We start from the raw sequence: 22,094 nt of genomic DNA, 5'->3' as shown, positions 1-22,094 counted from the left end.
TTACAGGAGGTTGCCATCGACGGTGGGTTGCCTTGGTCCTGTGGGTAGTCCCTGTGTTGCCGCTAATGGCGGGAGCTTAGGTATTGTGGGCCAAATTGTGGCGTCGATACGGATTGGAGATATTGAATCCACAGGCCCGGTGTTAGTTCAAGTTCATTGGCGGTGCCATGTTTATTGGGGACCGATTTTTTAAAGAGAATGCCCCTCCGGATTTGTATTGACCAGGGTTGTGTTGAGTTACCATCGGGGCTTCGGTTGAGATATTTGGAGTCCCCTACTGGGTTGTGTATGGCTAACGCTGTGGTTCGGGCCCTGGTGCGTGAAACTGTTAGGGTTCCCCCAGGTGCACAGATGCTCGTACCCTTGAGGCTGCGGAAGTGGCTCAGCTAGGAAATCACTGGGGGTGGGGTTCTTTTATCCCCTTCGAATAAAGCAGTTCATGGTCTCACTTTGATAGGGGGAAGTCCGGGACCCCATGGACCGCTGGGGACAAGGCATGGTTGCATTGTCCCCAGGTGCGCCTGGGTATGTCCCCTAAATTGCACCGGTCATGGCAGGGCAGTGTTGAAGTGGTTGAAGTCAAGTGGCTGCAGTGCGTGCGTATACAGGTCGGTCACTGGTTTGTGCACCCGTCACGGTTTAAACCCTATATTCCACCCTATGTTGACTGTTTATCTCCACCTCCTGAGTGCCGGGTGTCTGACCTGTCCGACGAGCCGGGGCGGGCGAGCCCGGAGGTTACGCCTCAGAAGGATTCCATTGTATCGCCCACAGGATCTGTGGCATACGGCAGCCCTGACATCAGCAGACCAGGATATACACCAGAGGGGGATCTAGGGGAAAGGTCACAGAAGGGGCACACCAAGAACCTGCTAGTAGGTTCCAGAAAGGGGGCGTGGCCGGGGGCGGAGTGAGGCCATGCTGACAGTATAAGGGGCCCCTGTAGGGGACCTCGGGGCTGTTGTTGGAGTGGGATCCCCGTAGTGCTGCTGAAGTCTTCATCACCCTTCTTCTCGTTGTCTTCATCATTCTTCTCGTCGTCTTCACCGTTCTTCTCGCCGTCTTCACCATCCTTCTTGTCGTCGTCGTCGTCTTCACCATCTCGGGGCGCCACCAGTCAGGCAGCCTACCAACTGTCCTGACTGAGTAGCGTCGCCGGCAATAGACGGACTCATTATTCAGAGCGTTAACCCCGATGGTGCTTGCTCATAGTTAGTCACTACAGTTGTGCTAGGGACATTACAGATTCTTCGAAATTGGAGTGGTAAGTACGATACAGTAAATATAGTAACTTTTTGGAGTAGAATATTTATTTTTGTCTATTTGTATGCTTATATATTCCAATTTCATTTAGTAAACAAATTAAAAACGCAAAAAAAGAATGTTATATAAGAATGTGCAAAAATAAGCTATTTTAAATAATTACTTAGTGATTATCTGTCGTTTTTGTAAATCCGGCCCACCCTTCACCCCCAAGCCGCTGGATAATTATCGATGATCGACTGTATGTCTATGTGAGTGTAATGTGTATCTGAGTGTACACTGGATGTGCGTATGTTAGCATACAGGTTAGCGCGTTGCGCTACGAACTCGGCGACCTGAGTTCGATTCCCGCTCACGGCCAACACCGGTGACGATGATCTGAACCGTTATTGGGTCTCCCCTAGGTCGACTCAGCCTCAAATGAGTACCTGGTGCGGTGTGTAAACACCACCACTATGGAGACAAAGGCGGCCGGGCGTGGTGCTGGCAACCCACCCTCTCGTTTGCCGCGCCGGACTTCATTGGTGCTTGCTAATAGCAGTTGCCGCAACAGTCTGTAAAGGCTATAGGGGGATTTTTGTGTATATAAGGCTGATGCTAATCAGCTGTTTATCCTCATGGTGTGCTCACATCCATCACGGTGGCTAACGGGGTTGGGCGCACTGGACAGATACGAGGAACTCGTAATCTCTCCAACCTGTAGACCAATTTCCGAACACCAAGTTAAACTTGTGCCAGAAGCCCTTGGGGGACAGGTGTTTATGCCATCTTCCAGAAAACCACTGCTGTTGGCCATGTGGAATGTCTGATCATTCGCTGGGGAAGAGGTTTGCCATTCCTCTTTTCAGGAGCTGGAACAATATCACCTGAATTTTTGTGGAATTCAGGGGGTGCGATGGTCTGATTATGGCTCCAGTTACCACAATGGGTGGATAGTCCTCTAATCAGGACGACAACCTGTCTAACAACAAAGTGTCTCTTTTGATGAATAAAATTAAGGGTGCGTGGGAGTATGGCAATGTGTGGCAAGACGCGAGTCCCAGACTATTGTGGGATCGCCTCCCCATCAACAACTGTTCCTTCCAGTATCCGGCGCATCTACATATCATGAATGCACGACGACAGGTCAAGCAAGAATGTCTGCTGGACTATAGAGTGATGGAACAGCAAAAGCAGGTTCATGTCCTTGAAACCTATACTTACCGTGTAGATGATCTGCCAACTGATCATCGGCTTGTCATTGGTCATATGTGCCTGACATTCTTCCACCTAGGACCCCATTCAAACCCAAAGTAACCTGGTCTCATCCAGCTGATGAAAGTTGCAAGCGTGAAATTAAAATCGAATGTGTAAATAACTAGAAAAACCGTCACAACATAAACATTTGCGGTGATGCCTTACCATCAGTCCCACTACATACTTATGGTGGGGATGAGTCCGTCCATAGGATAACCACAGTTGGCTGCCCCACAAATTGGTACTATTTTAATGATCCCGGATGAATGAAAAGGCTGTCAATTCACCAACAAGGATTTGAATTTGCAACCTACCGAATGCGAGCCGTTGACTCTACCACTAAGCCACCTGTCCAGACTGTTTATCCATATATGCATGAACATAAACATAACGCAAAACAATTGTAAGACAGCTGAAGTTGCTCAATGACGCTTAGCACCATTACTGAACAAAAATATACAAAAGCGTTTGGTAGCAGTAGCGAAGAAAAGTTATATATCATAATAATTAACCAAACCGTAATGACTTTATACAGCAGTTGATAGAGCATGTACAAGATCTGCTTTCTAACGTGCGTAAGTTGGGCACGGCGTGGATGAATAGGGCGATGCTTCTGTGTGCGCTTTTTGTGGCACCAAACGGCACAATCTCTTTGTAAATCAAAGCGGTTGTCTTTACAGCGCACACACTTGGCTCTCAGTCCCCCACACTACACAGACGCATGCCCCCTTTGCCCGGGCCTCCTAATGCTTGCTGCCTGATTACACGATGCTATGGAAACAGAAATGTTAATGTGCTGACTTCAGTGGCACATTCGTAAAATGGGCAACGAGATTGCTGAAACACTCACTCTCACTCACCAACTCATTCACTCGTCCACTCACTCACACTCTTTTATAGTGACTACTATGGTCACTGTTCCCTTGAACTTCACTCATTGATTCCTCTACCCATGTTGAGGACTCACCCGTCCACGCTGTGTTCAACCACCACACTGCAGGTCACAACACTTCTCTTTCTCCGCTTTCGAATTCCCTCCCATCGTCTCTTTTCCCAAGCACTTATATACTAACCTTGCTCAATTCAAGAAAGGCTTTAACTCTATATCGATTCTAGCTTTCAGTGCTGTTTTTTGCTGACCGCTTGGCATTTTGGGCCTGTGCTCAGTAACCGTATTTTAAAAAAAAATCATATAATTTCATTTCATATTTAGGTTTCCAAAAGCAATATTTGGGCTGTAGCGCTCATGCAGTAAGCGTAGGGAACACTGAATTGCGATCATGTAAGTGAATCACATGAGACCACAATGCTGTTTAAAATTGATCAGACGTAATTATACTTTGTGATGTATACATGCTTGTATTTTTTTACACGGAGGGACAGATATGTAATGGAGGCATATTGTCTGTTACTCTATGCAATGGTTTTGCCTTGTCCAAGTTCTCAGCCACACTCAAATGTGGTACCGCACCAGTGTGCACACAATCAGACTATCAAAGTGTTAATGCTGCGCGAGATTCCGAGCGACACGAACAAATTCACACCTGCTCACTCGTGGATTTGGTGGGGATGTGGCATATGGATAGGTAGCCTGTGTCCACCATGGAAAACACGTCACTGTGCTACCTTTGTTGTACATGCCAGGAACATAATGACATCATGGTCTTGTTTTGTATGGAGCTAGCACTAGGTAGCAGGGAACACTCGTGGAAAATTCCTGGCAGAGAGAGTTGGGTGTCGCCGTGTACACGCACGGCAGAGTAACGGTCTTGCAGCAAGAAGGGAAAAGTAACAATGCGGGCCTTGTGATGGTGAGTGAATGGGGGAGGTCTGTGACATCATTCACGAGTTTTTAATGTCTGGGTTTGGAGGGGGGGTCCCACTAAGTCATTTACTCATACTGTTTTAACTTTATGTAGGGAGATAGATATGGGAAGGAGGCGTATTGTCAGCTGATAAATTTCGATTTAAAGCTTTCGTGACTGCAGGGATTCATCTTCTTTGTTCTTTCGGTAAAGTCACGTAGAAGGGAAAAACAACATAATAAAATAAAATAATTCTCACGACGTTTCGGCCACAACGCAAGCAGGCGTCTTCAGGTGAAGAACAGGTCTGTCGGGAAGACAGCGTCTGAATGAAACACCCCAGGCTTGGAGCGTATATTTAAGCTGGGTTGGAGGGGGAAGAGCGCCTTGACAAAAGAATTTGCATATCAAGAGGAATTTGGCATATTTATGGGAAATGCAGATATGGGATTAGTCACTACTTGTGAAATGCGTAGGTGGGCGGGGGGTTTCAAAGTCATATTATGCCCGTGCATTATGCAGGATTAGCAGCATCAAAGGGAGGGGATAGGGGTAGCATTAATAAAGGGAAGGAATGTTAATAGCATGAAGCTGCAGTAACTAAACCCTCACGTAAAGAACTAAAGTATAAACTACATAGTATCATCAGTATACTAAATATACTCTCCAATAAGCTGAGCTACTAACAGTAAGTAATACATTACAATTCTATGTCGCAAAAAATATAATATGCTTCCAGCTAAACTTTTTTCTCTTACATCACACGGGTCTACCCCGTACTATTATTTCCCTTCTACGTGACTTTATCGAAAGAACCAAGAAGATGTCAGCTGATAGTTATGGAAATCACTTTAAAAAATATACAAGTTTGAGTGTAAAGGTGAGGGAATCTGAGGCAAGGCAGGTTTTGGAGTGGTCTCCACGAATCTGGCATACCATGGGAAGCCCTAATAGCAGATGGTGGTGGGATACTGCGAGGGCAGACCTTCAAGGTCGCGTGTCTACCCTGCAGTAGCTGTGGGATCTGGCGGAGGGAAGAAAGTGCTTGTCGTGAGGTGTGGAGGCATCAACGGCATTGTCCACGCTGAGTTCTTGATGTTACTTATCAACTAAATCGGATCTTAAGAGATTATTTTTTATTTCATAAAATATTTTATAATTATTTAGCATTTTGTTAAATCCTTCATAATCACTTTGAGTAAAATACATTAAATCGTCACAGTCATATATGTAACTCAACATTTTAAAATATAATCACAGTAAAGATTGCTACATAGACAACTAGTGCTCTTTCTAGAGAATATCGAAGGCTGACACAAGGGCACTGGGTACAGAAAATGCTTATAAAATATGGCAGACTGTAATTTCCGTCAGTTCCAAAAGAGTAAGAGATAACGTATGAAATTTCACTAACATGCACGCACAACCGCACGACAGCCCGAGTACATTTGCCCACGTTTCTTATTTGAAAGGTAATGGTGCAATCCTGTAATTGTTGGCTCACGTTACTGCTGGTGGAAGAGCCTCCACTAGAGGGAGCTTCAAGTATGCAGTACCCACACTTGATCCCACTACACGTGACCTGCTGAGTGACTGTAGCATACCCATTTATGCTGCTGGGTGGACAGAACTGGGGGGCATTGAAAAAAGTTCGCCGTTGTTTAAACTGCCACACTGGGAGAGGGGATAGACCTGTGACCTCTGGAACGCGAGTCTTAGTGTGCTGCTGACCATTACCCCACAACAGCTCCCTCCATTTCTCAATGAAAAAACATGAATAAATGTTATTCCTATTGATAAACATTTCTAAGTGTGTGGCAAACTGGCAACAAGTCTTAATATATTTTTTCATTCGGTTTCCAGGAATGCAAAAAATAAGGTTTTAGCAGCCTTTGTCTGTACCCAGGCCTCTAATCAAACGGAGTCACTGCTCAGGCCAGGCGAGCCATGTTTGCGGGTTTGTACGCAGGATGCAGTCGAGTGCGTGCTGAGACATCCCACGCCGCAGCATCTTTGGTGCGATTTTCGTGAGGATGTGCTCAAACCCATGTCCACCAAACGTGGTGAGGCGGTGTTTGGTGTGAATGTCGTGTGACACAAGTAGGCGTTTCTCCAGCCCCTCCGCCAACAGGAACTCAATCCTACAGACACGACGCACATCACAGAGTAGGGACGTCGTTATTATCTTGCGTGATGTATTACTGTATTCTATAGTTTTGGGAAGAGCTAGGACCAATAGTAACACGATTTTTGTTCCTGGGTAGTGTTATTTTCGAATTGTTTATGCCTCAAAAGTATAGAAAATGGCTATTATTCCCCACAAACTTTGCTTACTGGGAGTGCATACTTTCAGCAGCATTCTTTAACACAAGCAAACCGTTGGACTCATATCTCACACAGAAGGTCATATCCTATAAACTTCTGGCAGTTCACTAGTATTGATTAAAGAAAGCCTGACTGCTGATAAGACAATGAATGCCAAAACCAGTCCAGAGTTTGCTTGTGCTGATCCAGTGCGTCTTCATGTATGCGCTATCACAGAGGGCAGGTTGATTGGCCAATGAGATGTGTAACAAAAATACAGTAGACTCTCGATTTTCCATGCTAATAACGTGGAGGACGGCCACGGATAGTAAAAAATCGCGGATAATCCAAAAATATATATTTTCCGTAGATCTCTATGTATAAATACATAAATCACTCAAAATGAAGCACAACTGACGATTTCAATGGTTACTCTTTCTATTTAGAACAAATACTAACTTTTCTGCTCCCGCGCAGAAGACTCGGCCCAAGAAGAGGATAGCAGAGCCACGCCAATCAACATCAAACTCCGCCCACTGTTCAGTGTTGTAAATATATGCAACTACTGTACTACAGAGGCGATCATGTGCATTTAAAATTAACCGGAGCACATATTTGTTCGGTTTAAGCATGTGACTTGTAATAAACACCTCCAAGAATAACAATGTATAACTGTTTTTAGATTATTAATTTGGGCTTAAGGAGAAATCCATGAGTTATTAATTTATGTCAAAATGCAAGTATGGGATTAATACGTAAATCGGATAAACCACATGCAGATAATCGAGAGCCTACTGTACATAAATGTTTTCACGTTGAGGGAAACAAGAGGTGTATAGTCTGCTTACTTTGTTATTTATAAAGACATTAAATGCAAGCATCCAAGTGCAATATTATTTCATACAGTGGTGTTGTGTGCGTGCATATGCATTACTGGTTGTGCATTCTCTAACCAGTGTATTCGTTCATTGTCGCTGGGCATGTCGATATCGAGGTTGAGCTGGTAATCGAGAACCTCTGTGCCAAACAGGTCAAACTCCAGGTAGGTTCCGAGTGTTGCAAACTCGAGCAGAGCCTCTCGCTCCAACAAGGTCCTGTGTATTTGTGCATAAACATAATAACAATACAAGATTGATCAGAATCTTTATTTATCCAGGAGAAATACGATGATCTATGAAGCTCGTTTACACAGATGTCCAGTAGGGGCGCATCAGAACGTTACAACAACAAACAATTCAAAAAACGATAGGAGTGCAAACTATAGGAAAGGTAAGCAAATACAAAAATATGCAAAAGAGAACAAGTATATCCAGTTTTCCCTCGTCATTTGCGAAGAATACGTTCCAGAGATGCTCGTGAAAACCAAATTTTGTGGATAATGATATTGGCCTTAAATACATAAATAAGATAGTAGGTTTTTACCCTTTTAACTGGTACAAAACTGACACCTTTATTCAAGGCATCATGTTTGCAATGACCACAACACAAGTAGTCAAAAAAGCAAACAAAAAGAAGCAACTCTGATAAGGATGATAATATGCACTGTCAGTGAACGTTACACTGTCAGTGCATATTATCATCCTTATCAGAGTTGCTTCTTTTTGTTTGCTTTTTTGACTACTTGTGTTGTGGTCATTGCAAACATGATGCCTTGAATAAAGGTGTCAGTTTTGTACCAGTTAAAAGGGTAAAAACCTACTATCATATTTTGCCACTGGTAAAAGAGATCTCATAGAGTACATAAATAAGCTATTAAATACATTAAAATGATCAGAACACAAGAACATACAAATCGGTTATAATGTAAATAAAAACAAATATTAAAGTATTAAATAATAGTTTCTAAATTAACTTACCTTAAATTATGATGCTGCACAATAGTAGAACCATAATTTTATTTCATCAATTTATCTCATCGCTTAACCTCATCACTTTCTCACATCACATTCTTTCTCGTCACTTTATCTCATTACTTTCTTTCTCCCTCGATGCAGTCATGTAGAGTTCCAGATGCAATTCGTGAATCGCCGAAATCACAGATAGCAAGTGGGAATACTGAAAGTTCAATGTGCATATGATGATTCAACATCGACTCACTCCAGTCACTCACTCGTAAGAGGCCAGTCACCACCTTATCACTCATCTATCACTACAACCATGGTTACTGTCTCCATAAACTTTACTTCTTGAATTCTCCACCCGTGTTGAGGACTCGGACTACCAGGCTGACTGCTTAGTGTCATTGGACGGTTTCATCTCATCGTAATCGGAAGGTTGTGAGTTTATCCAGCCCATCGCTCCTCCAGGGCTGTTAAAACGAGTACCGTTTTGTGGGGAAGTCATCAGTGGTTGTCCTATGAATAGACTCGCCCCTGGTACAGGAATGGGGAATTAAGGTGCGGCATTGTAATTGCTTTCTCATGCCACTGCTGGCAGAAAGGGGTCTCCACTAGAACTCGTGGGTATATTTTATCTCCTCTTCCACATTGACCAGGCGTGTTGGAAGAGATGGTCGTACCCACACTTTACTCCACCACATACGACTGGCCGTTTGACTGCGGTGTACCCATTTATACCGCTAGGTGGTGGAAAGAGAGAGTGGGGAGGATTTAAAAAAACTTGCACCATTGATTCTACCGTGCCAGATGATGGAATAGACTGGATTTAATGTCGGGCGTGCTGCTAGCTATTTCACCATGGCAGCGTCCCTATATTGAACTAGGACGTGAATATCCGTGAATTATATTTGCCATCGTACCTGTCGAGATGAGACATAACGATCTTCGGAGCTTTCCCGCCGGCTTCAAGTAAGACGCGGGTGATGTCTGCCGGGGAGGAGATGTGACGCCCAGGGTGCACAATGACTGGGCACCCGACATCGGCCTGCAGGGTGCCAGCTGCTTGCAATACGCGTCGCTCCGTCTCATCCAGAGGCCACGAGCAGCCCAGCTCTCCAATAACACCACAGCGCACCACGGTGCCATCTACTCCGTCCAGCAGGTCGCCACGCATCACACCAGCCAACTGTAGCCACAGGGGATTCACAAGAGTTAGTTGGCTAGACATTCACTGTTACTTTGCATCACACAATATGGTTGAGTATAGAGTCATAATAATTGATTACTGGGTTAGGACATGTAATGATTTTTCACAATTTCTGTCAAAAGATCCTCCACTACCCCAGACAGCCAAACATAAAAAATTGTAATGTGTACAAGTATTTAACATGCCAATTGTTTCAGCTCGCTAGTGAGATGAAGAACAAACTCACATACAAATGCATCGTTTAGATACAACCTGATTGAGTATTGACTGAATTTAAGTCAAGCATGTATGACTCTGCTGATAAGGCACTAAATGTTTGAACTGGTCCAGAGTTAGCTTGTAATGAACTAATGCTGCTGAAGAAATGCACTCCCAGAAGGCCGTGTGACCAATGGGCACAGAATGGCCTACTCTTCTTTGAATTACATCATGAGATCTTTAACGTCCACTATGAGTGAAGCAGATGGTGCCTAGAATTGTACGAACACCATGGCAACATCAGGTCAGGTGGCTCAGTGGTCAAGTAAGCAGCCTGCAATCAGAAGGTTTTCGGTGAAAATACCAGTTGTGGTTTAACTTAATCAATCATCCCTCCTTTGGGTCAATTCCTTTAAACTAAAACTAAACTACGTTTTATTTTACCATGTAAGGCCCACTGAGCTATATAGCTGTTTTTCAGAAGCAACTTGGCCACAACTGATATCTCAACGAAGTGGCTTATCACTTGGAAATGTATAGCAGCCATTTAGTCTAAACGCATCTTGATTCCAAATGTGGAGGGAAAAACCGAAGAAACTGGAGAAAAATCCACGCGACCACGGGAAGAACATGCAAACTCCAAATATCCAGGCGTCAAGGTCAGGATCAAACCCACGCCCTCCTGTATACCAGGCGAGGTAGTTAAAATCTCGTCACCGTAATTAGGGTGGCCTGCCAGATTCGAACCGTGATCGTCTGAAACAAGAGGTGTACGCAATGCCACTCGCCCACGTCTGGTGCCTACCTGCTCAATAGTCATGGCTTGGGTTTCTGGGGTGTGGGTGCTGGCCACGTAGAACCCTGTCCCGGCCACAACGTGCACGCCTGTCTGGCGCGACAGGCGCTGCAGTGCCCCCATATCCCGGCACAACCCCGTGGTGCTGTTCTCCACCAGCGCGCCTCCTCCAGCCTCGCGGAACGCAAATAGGTCCTGAAACATGTGAAACACAGCGAATAGGGTTGTCAAAATCGGTTTTAATTTTACATTACCATTAAGGGTAGATCAAAACCCTACCATCCTTGGTTTAAATCACTTTTGTATCTCATATTTCCTTTCACGTGTATGTGCAATTGATCGCTCTGCTTTGCAGACTTTTGAGTGATTTTTTTTACAATCTTACCGATCTCGGGGCTGTTTTGCACCAAATACTTTGTGTATGAGATGAGTCGAACTCGCCACGTCGTATCCTGTGTGCTGCTTGTACCGTGATGCCGATGCACGTGTTTTTGTGCTGTAGTAACGAGGATGCCATGGTATAACGAGATCCCCATCGAAAATGAGCGTTTATAGCCCAAGGGGTTTTAGCTCTGCCAACATAAAACCAAAGCAAATGAATGACAACCGGTGACCATTTTCCGACTCGATAACCGGTCCCACAAGACAAGTCTGAAGATGGGAACCGAATGTTAGGTCTGACCCTACAACATGCACGCAAATCCAAGTGCATCTGGCCTGCAATCGCTCGCTCAAGCCACTGCTGGCGCAAGCGCATCCTCTTTCGGGAGCGCTAAAGGGTGTTTGATCTGCTCTTCCACGATGACCAGGCGTCTTGGAGGAAGAGATGGACGTACTCACACTTTACCCCACCACGCCACACCAGCCCATCGACTAACGCTGCTGCTGCAGAGATTTGAGAAACTTTGCGCCGTTGTTTCAACTGGAATTGATCCGGGGCCCTCTGGGCTGTCCGGTGTTGCTGACCACGACCCCCCGACTGTGACGACATTCATTTCTCAGCCAAAACGGTGCATACGTTTTTTTAAAATTGCTATTGATGTCTTACTACACGTGCGGAAAACAGGTCAACGTTTTTGTTTTATTTGGTTACCGGTAAAGCAAAACAGCACACGGCGTTAGCCCGACCAGTGACGTGATGTATTATGTATCTAAACTGTTTACCGATGTTCCGCATACACGGACATGTAATACACAAACCGCGTGTACTCATCTGCACGACGGAGTTAGGAGTGCAGCAAGTAAGTTGCGGGCCTATCACTACAGAGACGTTCCGTGTCGGCCTCCCGTGGAGTTGTGGCCCCCCTCTCTCTCTCTGAGTGCTTTGCTTTTCACCCAAATGTAAATGTTCTACGCTCTGCGGAGAACTCCACGCCCCGCTGTACATTCTGACGACAAACGAGTCATTGGCCCGTTATTGAGACTCGGTGGAGATGGTGGTGCTCGACTGTGCCGATAGTGGTGGTCGCGGTGCTGCTGGAGGCGATGTGAAGGACGCAGCCCTCTACCCGTCGCACGGCCTCCTCCTCCTCGCCGAGGCGCAGGTTCCCCCTGTGGCTGTACGGGTGCTGCTGGATCCAGTGCAGGCCGCTCAGATTGAACTCCATGGTGGCCCGGTGGCCATGGCCAGCGGGAGGCTCCACGAAGCAGCAGTCGAAGGTCATGCTCAGGTGCTCGTGGGGCAGTGTAACGCCCAGGGCCTTCACGGCCACGGGCCCCAGCACGGTCTGAACAAGCCCCGTGGGGTCGGCCATGACCTCAGACGAATCGCCGGACCTTCTTCCCTGGGCCTCGGGGCGAAGTCCACACGGGGTAAGGGGGCGGTACTCCTCTCGTGATTTATTTTTCAGGGACCACAGCGCCATCTCGTGGAGGGCAATCCCCATGCAGACATCCACGCGACGAGATAACTGCAGACAATGCTCGTCCCTCATGAACATATTTGTCCTTTCACATGCGAAATAAAAGTATTCTGTACGCGTCCCATGGGCCATAAGGCCAACTGCGAATGCATTCAAGCGACTCTGGACCTTCTTCTTGGTTCTTTCGGTAAAGTCACGTAGAATGGAAATAATAAAATAATTAAAATTAAACATAAAATAATACTAACGACATTCGCTGCTTGCAGTCAGACTTCCTGGAATCAATGCTGGCTGAATTGCCACTGTCTCAGTGAGGAATTGTTCTGTTGTGACGCAGAATTATATAAGACAGCACAAAATAATTAGCGTTGCTGTGGAGAATATGAGTAACAATACAAATAAGACGACGAAAATATTCAATTATAGAGGTTCGGGTCGAACTAGGACCCATGTCTAGCAGAGAGGTGCCCTTGCCCATAGTATCTGGCAGTTCACCAGAATGTGTGCCAGCAAGCCTGACTCCGCTCATGAGACACTGAATGTCGAAACCAGTCCAGAGTTTGTATTGAACCAATTATCGCATCTGTGTGTTCGGAGCTTTGAGTTTGATCACCTCCAATGCGACGTGGATTTTCTCCAAACACTCACGATTGGAAGAGTCTTGAAAATCAGCGAGGATTCGCAAGGTAAAATAAAAAATTTCGAAATGTATACCACACATTATGGGAATCATGCCTATTATGTGTCCAATTATTATTTTAATCCATCTGTCAATCCAATACTCATGCAAGTGCCAGTCGTGGGGACTATTTGACCATACTTCACCATGCTGGTCAGTGCGGGTTGGTGAAAACTTTTCTATGTTTTCTCCCCACTTGTAACTTGACAAATTAGTCTCTGGTAAGCAATCACCTATGCATTCTAGCGCACGTCTGCATTACGCATACACATACACACATGTTTTAGTGCATGCACACATTATATAGGAGCGCTGTGGTGGTAAGATGTTAACTACCTCGCCTGGTATGTAGGAGGACGTGTGTTCGATCCCTATCCCTGACGCCTGTATATTTGGAGTTTGCATATTCTTCCAGTGGTCGCATGGATTTTTTTCCGGGTCCTCCGGGTTTCCCCTCCACATTTAAAATGTACACGCACTTATAGTATGTGGCTGCTCTAAATCTCCACATGATAAGCCACTTCATTGAGATATCGTTTGCGGCCAGGTCGCTTCTGAAAAAGACCTACATAACTCGGTGGGTCTAATCTGGTAAATTAAAATAAGGAATCTTAATTTTGGAGCTTTCGTGACTGCTTTCGTGACTGCCGACACGTGTTCTCTCTTTGTGTATCTTTATGATGTCTGTCTGCTTATATGTCTGTCTATAGTTTTCTGGTAAGATTTGTGTTGCTATTTCTTTTATACGTAGTATGCTATTATTTAATTTATTATTCTATCTGTATACGTGACTTTACCGAAAGAACCAAATTATAAAATAAGGAATATATGTACATCATTACACTTAAAATACATATCACTTGGTGCTAGGGTTGCCACCTGTCTGGGAATTGGCATGTGTGTTTAGCTGGCAGGAATTGATTTACACCAAGATCTGGTACCGAAATATTATATTGAACTGTATCGCAGTCGGCTGCTCAGTTTTGATAGACCGGGGCTGGCTGAGAAAATGGCTGGGTTTGTCTGTGTAAAAGACCAACTTCACAAAGTGATTGGCAGTTCGGAAGTGAGTAGCACTAATGATAGGAAAATAAAGTGCTTGTGCACTAGTTGAAACAACTGTGTGCTATGTGGCTTACACATTAGTGGATTGGAATACCTTGAGATTCAAGCGTGCAGCGTTGGCTGCACTCGTGTGCAGGTGGAACAGAAGTGCTCGTGTGACTACGCTGAAATTGAACCGAGCGTCTGTCCTCTTGCACATGTATAATTGAGAAGCCTGCCTCAGATACATGGCGGGTATCAGATTTAAATTTGCATATCTGGTTTAGTACAGTTTGTATGAGGCCTCACAAAACCACAACCTTGTCAAGTAAAACAATAATTCAGAATAATTTTGTTGAGCTAGGCCACGTAATGATCTGGCCAAATGTATGGTTTAAGACCCTCCACCACCCGACATTGCCAAACAAATGAAATAATCACGTGTGCAAAAAGCAATTATAAGTCATGTTGGCTGCAAACACTTACATGCTAAGTTATACAATAAAAACATTTACATGTAGAACAGAGTGCTTTTAACATGTTTATGTAATTACAGGAATATAGCTTAATGTGTAACAACCTACTTCCATTAATAACACTGTTGCCTTCAAAGGAGAATATCTATATAATAAAACAGGTGACGTTTTGGGCAATGGCTCTTCCTCATAGCATATAGATCAGCTCCAGATACATTTATACATCAATACTATATGTTTTCCTTTTAAGGCTACGGTGTTGTTGACAAATGTGATAAATTGTTATTGTTTGTGCTTGAGCACCACTGCCAACGTAGTATCACCAAACAATGGGTGTAATCGTGAAATCAGCAACACAGTATGCTCTAAAAGTTTAAAGTGCGTTAATAATTAGTGAATGTAATTGTCTTCGTGGTGAGCTGGTGTCAGATGTCCTCAAGCAACGTGGCTTCCGAATGCTCGGTGAGGGCCGTGTAGGTTGTTCTTATATATTTCCTCAGCACAGGCTCAAAGATCAAAAACGTCCAGCGGCAAGCAGAAAACAGCACGATTAAAGTCGTAATAGATACGAGTTAACAGGTTTTTAATTGCGCAAGGTTAGATTGGGAAAACAGACGATGAGAGGGAATTTCAAAGTGGAGCAGTCCGAGGGAAGAAGGAGAAGTCTCGAGACCTGCAGTGTCGTGGTTGGATTCAGGGTGGATGAGAAGAAGCAGTCAGTGTGGTAGACCGAGTCCTCAGCATGAATCAGTGAGTGAAGTTCACGAGAACAGTCACCGTGGTAGGAGCGGTAGAAGAGTGACAAGGAGGCAATGACCACCGGTGAGTGAGTATTTGGAGTGAACTAGTGAGTTTCTGGGTCATCACTCATCCTGACTTATTTATTCTGAATTCTATCCGGTGCAGTGCGGTCGGAACTCGGCGCTCCACCCAATATAATAACAGCGGCAGGATTCCTGCTTAGGCCGAATTCGTGTTTTGTATGTGAAGCGCCTCCAATTAGCACGGTTAGTTACGTATGGTGCGACAGAAATTTAACATACATACATACGAAGCGCTCTTTGATTCGCGCTGGTGTGGATGAAACACAAATGATTGTTATTTTATCGTTATTTATCTTTTTAAGGCAATTCTGAGAGTAAGTAGAATAGACTCTGTCAGCATAATCCAGGACTGGGAGTAAATGCTGGACAAGCGCTACATGGTAGCAGCGTGAAAAAACGGTAAAAAAAATACCGGTTACCGGTTTGCTGTACCTGAAGAGGTGTCAAGCAATAACATATTCTAATTGAGAAGCAAGGGAGTTGCTACAGCGGTGCAATCCAGAACCGGCGATAGCCGGTTCGATTCCATTTCGCAAACACTCCACCGTTCATGCAGCGAGGAAAATATCGTGACAGACTGGGAATGGGTCATCTAACTCATGATGGTGGGGGTGATCGTGATTGGTGGTGATGTCAGACTTGTATTTAGGCGCTCACACTCGCACACTCCACCCAGACACGGGTTGTGTTTAGCGCACGCAAGCAAGCAAACACACATACACACACATGTGTCATTCAAGCCTGGAAGAATTATACGCGGAACCAGACGCAGAAGCAACGGACACAGAAGGGCACCAACGTGGGAGCGTTGGAATTGCAATTGAACCCTCTAGGCATTGCCGGAGTTTTGCATGTCCTCACCCAGGAATATGCCTCCCAACGTGACAGCACCACAGCCACAGGTGAGTCTGCAAGACACACGATGTGTTGCAGTACAGTATAATACATATTCTTTTCACATGAACATTTCCTGGAGATGGATTAACATCTGGTTTGCAATGATTTCCAGGGTTCCAATTGAAACATACATAGTAAACACGTAATGACACCACATATATACGCACACACATATTTAATCTATAACCTATTTATGAAGTTCGTGGTAAGGCTTTATATTTTTTTTTTTAAAAGCGTATTAAGACATTGGGAGTCAAGAAACGGTTCTCATTGGTGGAATCGAACCAGCGACTTCTAGAATGGAAAGTCAAGTCTGCTAACCATGACATCAGGGCAGGTAAAAATTTCCGTGACAAGAGATTTCTGTATGTGTGGCAAACCAGTAACCGGTATATTCCTGGGGTTTGTCTCATTCAGTTAACGGTAATGTTTTTTTTCTGTGGATGTCAAACGAATGCCTTGCGATATGTTTAACCAATGCTGCTGAAATTATGCAGTCCCAGAAGGCCGCATGACCGATCTGGTGTGTAAAAAATTATGGTATTTGTTATGTGGAGGATCACAGATTTGTGAATGGGGTGGATTTTTTGCTTATTTTATCGCTGGATTGAACTTTATTGTCAGAGAAAGTGATTTTAGTGAGCACCTATGCAGGTGGATATTGCATATGAGGGCTGGTGAAGTCATGACCTCTTCAATGGAGATGTTGACAGCACTGCGTAACCAGACTTTCATCTTTGCATTAACGTATTATCTTCCAAGCGGACCACACGTTTTCAAGGAGTGGGCATTACCCACACTTTACCCCACCACATGCAACCTGCCGATCATAGACTATGGTGAACCCATTTATCCCGCTGTGTGGGCAGAGCTGTGAGGGGGTAGGTGGAGATTTGGGAAACTCGCCCCATTGTTTACAACGGCCGTGGCGGAAGATGGAATCTAACTGCCAACCTTTGCATTGCTAGTCGAGTGCGCTGTCCATTACCCTTCTGTTAAACACCTGAACGTGTTACATTGTTTTGTCTATACGTGCGGAAAACCGGTAACTGGTTTTTACTGTTTACTTTTTCATGTGGATGCCGATCATGCAAAAGAACCTGATTTTTAACAAAACACACTGTAGCAGTAGTGGCAGTCGGCACGCAGTCTCTCCATTTCACTGGACACACACGGCCTACGTCCGGCGTTTGGCAGATGGCACAGGAAGAGTGGCATGGGTTTAAGCCGATTAGACTGCTTTTCCGGCTTTGGCAGAGCAAAAATGCTTTCTCTAAACCATCACAACCCCCATCGCTCCTCATTCCCGAGCAAGCACGTTATATTCTCACGTCCAATAAATTCGTTGTTGATTTATACATTGAATGCATTAATTTCTAAGGTGCTGATGTTGTAAAGTAGCATACCAACGTGAGAGGAACGTTCACCGTCGATGGCTATTGGCTGCAGTGACACGGTTCAGAGAGGTGGACGGAAAATATTGAACAAAAAAGGAAAATTTCCACAAAGGATCATGGCGAGAGAACCGAGCTTGGCTGGAGATAAAAATCCGGGTTTGCTTTTCCAGGATGGAAAACCGCGTCCTTTGTCGCGTCAGTGTGAGCAATTATTTTCTTAAAGTTAGAGATAGCAGTGATTGTGCTCATATATGTTCCCCTTTCATAAAGCTGCGTCACCTATTGTACTATGTTCATCGCTATTGGTTAAATAATTCCTAAGGCATGACAAAACGAGTTTGGTAGTTTTTTTTCATGGAGAGTTATGCATACCGACAGAGAGAACACTACACAGGGCCTTCTTACTGTGAGGCGAAAGTGTCACCAAACCACTGAGCCACGCACACCAATGCTAATGATTATTTTGTGTGTCAGAGGAGCGTGAATTCCCGTGCCAGGCCGTGCCGGGATGGCTCACAGTCCGGCAAGGAAGCCAGGCGACCAGGGGCTCGGGGAGAGAAGCAGGCACGCCTGCAGCTGCACGGCGCCGGGGTCAGCGCGATGCCACCTGCACGTGGCATCCCTCTCATTTGTGGCACATCATATCCATGACTGTATTCAACATATATCCGTGTCTGTTTAGATACTAGTACAAACATCACAATAACCCTATTTTTATAATACTGTAGCTTTTACTCTGTTTTTTTGTTTTGTTTTAGTAACCCTAAAAAAGTAACGAGTAAAATTTGGTACTGGTATTGTTCATTACCATGTTCAGGTTTGCAAAAGTTTTCCAACCTGCTCTAATATGCCTATGTATTATAAATATACACACCAGTGTCTGCCCCGAGCAGCTGTTGATTGCAGACAGACATTTATTTTTTATAGAAACATGTTCATTATTTAATTTGTATCTCTTCTTGGTTCTTTCGGTAAAGTCACGTAGAAGGGAAGTAATAAAATAATAAAAAAATAAAACATAATAAAACAATTCTCACGTGCTGTTTCATTCAGACGCTGTCGCCTCGACAGACCTGGTTTTCACCTGAGGACGGCTGCTTGCGTTGTGGCCGAAACGTCGTGAGAATTGTTTTATTATGTTTTATTTTTATTATTGTATTACTTCCCTTCTACGTGACTTTACCGAAAGAACCAAGAAGATGAATCCCTGCAGTCACGAAAGCTTTAAATTGAAATTTAATTTGTATCTGTCAATAACAGGGACATGAGCTCAACATTGAGGTGAATGATTGCTTTTCTTGCGTGCCTGTGTCTGCGTGTGTGATGTGCAGGCCAAGCCAGTGGCATTTGCCGTGCGTACCAACGTGGCCTTCCATTGTGCCAACCAGAAGGACGTCCCCGTGCCAGGAGCAGCCCTGTCCTTTGAGGCCCACGACTTCTTGCACATCACAGAGGCCAGTGTATTCTCCATAGCACCACCAATATCAACAATTGCCATTTGCCACTAAGTGGCGGTGACGTCACCACGACGTTTGTGCCAGGCTAGGTGCACTTTGACCCCATGTGAAGTGTTGAAGGCTCGCTGTCCAAGGGTCATGGAACAAATCCAGGTGCCATGGGTTGACTGAGATGACTGGTTCGATGCACCACCTGTGCTCCCCACTGTGCCGACTTGCTATGTTTTAGCCACCTGACGCTGCACTCATCATTGTGAGCGTCACTCCTCTGCCCTCCCCTGTTGTTGGAGGGCGACTGCCTCCAACTGCCCTGTAGCATCCTTCAGGAGGTTCCTCCATAGAGGCCGGTCTTCACATTGCTGGTAACAGTCATCGGCAATTTCAATCAGCTCCACATCATCCTAAATCACATCAGTCTATCTCTTCTCTGGCCCATGCTGCATCCGTTTAGCCCCCTCTATCCGGTCAAATAGAACTGCTTGGGCATGCGGTAGCTGAGCATGCGGGCTACATGATCCAGCAAAACGCAGCCTCGCCTGCTGGAAGAGCTCACTGATCAGAATGTGTCCAGATCTTTCATGGATTTGTGAGTTCCTCACACAACCAGCCTGGTTAAATCCAAAATGGATCGTAGGCTGGCCAGCCTGAATGTTTTAAACCGGTTCCATCGGATGGCTCCACATTTCGTAAGCATATAGATGGGAGGGCATAACTGTGGCCGAGAAGACCCAAAGATGTGTGTTTAGCGACAGACCAGGTAGCTTCCACAAAGTGTTACACAGCTGATGAAAATAATGGCACTCGACTAATTCAGTGAGACCTCTGCTGCCAAATCGGAGCTGGTCATAAGCACACTACCCAGGTATGGAAACATCTTCACTCTCTCCACAACTGTCCCATCACTCATGAGGATTCGAGGGGGTGGAGTGTTTGATGACATAAAATACATAGGCAGGTGCTTAGTTTTGGTGGGGCTGTTGGTAAGGCCCCACCTCATATAGGCACGCTTCAGGTTCAGCAGCAGAGCCTTCAATTCCATTTTAAAGTGAGCAGCAGTTACCAGACCATCAGCATACATAACATGTTCATAATCAACGTTTTTGGGTTTAGATCGCGTTATTTATAAATGTGTCGTAACCCTCCACCACCCGACACGGCCAATCAGTAAAAAAGTGTCACGTTGACAAAAGACAAATAGTTCACTGCTTTAGCCCACCGGTGTGTTGAAGCGTGAAACCACAACATTTACAATTTGAGTACGCCGTTTCGCTGGTAATTGCATCCAGCATCATCGGGCAATTCGCCAGAATGGTGAGGCTCTGCTGTGTCTCCCGTTCTTATATAGAGCAGCAGCAGAGTGACGTCATCATTAACTCATTAATTCGTCAGGTGCAAAGATTTGAGGGGGGGTTATTGTAATTATATACTAGATTAGTAATCAGGCTATTGTTACGATGCGAGTTGTAGATTAGTAATCATTTGGCATGTGTTTTATTGTGATTATGCTACATTAGTAATCAGTTAGTGTTTGTTTCCCTTATAAGGAATTGTAATGTATCTTATTTAATAATACGCTTCCAGGCCGCACTAAGCCTGTAGCTGTCTGAGCGATTACAGTTATTTCTGTTTTTCTCAATTTCAATGGATTCTCTAATTAGTCTTTGCCAATAGTAACTAGTTTTACACAATACTTCAACGTTGTCAAAATCAATTGAGTGTCCCTGTTGGCATGCATGTTCTGCCACTGCCGACAGTTGTGTTTGCGATAGTTTAATATTTCTCTGGTGTTCTTTTAGTCTTACACTAACGTTACGCCCTGTCTGTCCAATATAGCATTTGCCACATACACAATTAATCCGATATACACCTTCTGTTGATAATTTAGGTAATTCGTCTTTAGTGCACGTTACTAGTTGTTGAATTTTGTGTACTGTACCAAATCTTACTGTAATGTTTTGCTTTTTGCAAAACACGGGTTAATTTGTCAGTTACTCCCGAGATAAATGGTATTTTTATTGTTTTTATAATCTGATCGCTTTCAGCAGTGCTGCTTTGCGATCGTGATTTGGCATTTAGTGCTCTGTTAATTTGAGCATTATTGTAGCCATTCTGTCTTAGTGCTTCTTTAACATGTTTAATCTCTCTCACTAGACTTTCACCATATGACACTGTTTTAGCCCGATGTATGAGCATCTTGATAAGAGAGGATTTCTGAGCTTGGTGATAATGTGAATCTGAATTCAGATAGGCATCAGTGTGCGTGGTTTCACGCTTCAACACACCGGTGGGCTAAAGCAGTGAACTATTTGTCTTTTGTCAACGTGACACTTTTTTACTGATTGGCCGTGTCGGGTGGTGGAGGGTTACGACACATTTATAAATAACGCGATCTAAACCCAAAAACGTTGATTATGAATAATATTGGTCGCGAAAGCCTACATGTTAAACATACATAACATGGTTGACCAATAGAGAGCCATCCCTTGACTGCACCGGACATCGATCAGCCTCCCATTGTATCTGTACCAGATATAAATTCCTCTGGTAAGACCATGGAGAGTTTCTCGAACAACGTGGATTAAAAAGATGTTGAATAAATAGAGAACCAGATGACATCCCTGTCGCACCCCAAGGTGAAGAGGAAATAGCTCTGACTCTCTCCCACGTCCATTTACCTGGGCCTGCCCACCATCATAAAGATACATAATGATTGTGAGCAGAGTCAGGGACCATGAAAGAAAAAATAACCCAGAGCCCTGGCCTATTGATGATATCATAGGCCTTGACCAGGTCAATAAAGCAGTGGTGTTG

The 22,094-nt window shown here is 44.6% G+C and overlaps 1 protein-coding gene across 2 annotated transcripts; it reads right to left on the bottom strand.

Annotated features, from left to right (window-relative positions):
* Positions 1-5,402: 5,402 nt before the first annotated feature.
* On the bottom strand, positions 5,403-12,450 carry PTER (phosphotriesterase related). 2 transcript variants are annotated; one of them, XM_078860067.1, is made up of 5 exons: positions 12,156-12,450; positions 10,657-10,842; positions 9,367-9,632; positions 7,562-7,702; positions 5,403-6,445 (listed from the first exon to the last, which is right to left on the bottom strand). In XM_078860067.1, the coding sequence occupies exons 1-5, from the start codon at positions 12,399-12,401 to the stop codon at positions 6,229-6,231; spliced, it is 1,056 nt and encodes a 351-aa protein (XP_078716193.1). In that variant the 5' UTR covers positions 12,402-12,450; the 3' UTR covers positions 5,403-6,228. The 2 variants fall into 2 exon arrangements, with proteins under 2 accessions (XP_078716193.1, XP_078716194.1); XM_078860068.1 differs by lacking the exon at positions 12,156-12,450 and adding an exon at positions 11,861-12,055 and having other exon boundaries at positions 10,657-10,851.
* Between the last annotated feature and the right edge of the window lie 9,644 nt (positions 12,451-22,094).

This window comes from Lampetra fluviatilis, chromosome 10, assembly GCF_964198595.1.
Source record: "Lampetra fluviatilis chromosome 10, kcLamFluv1.1, whole genome shotgun sequence".
In the NCBI taxonomy this organism is placed as follows: domain Eukaryota; kingdom Metazoa; phylum Chordata; class Hyperoartia; order Petromyzontiformes; family Petromyzontidae; genus Lampetra; species Lampetra fluviatilis.
This window is presented reverse-complemented; position numbering and strand designations above follow the sequence as displayed.

What these genes read in the sequence shown, in the direction of transcription:
- PTER (XM_078860067.1), bottom strand. Translation starts at nt 12,401, where the DNA reads ATGGCCGACCCCACGGGGCTTGTTCAGACCGTGCTGGGGCCCGTGGCC. An exon ending in GTTATGTCTCATCTCGACAG is followed by an intron (nt 7,703 to 9,366) that starts GTACGATGGCAA and finishes ACAAATACACAG; the next exon opens with GACCTTGTTGGAGCGAGAGG. An exon ending in GACAATGAACGAATACACTG is followed by an intron (nt 6,446 to 7,561) that starts GTTAGAGAATGC and finishes TCGTGTCTGTAG; the next exon opens with GATTGAGTTCCTGTTGGCGG.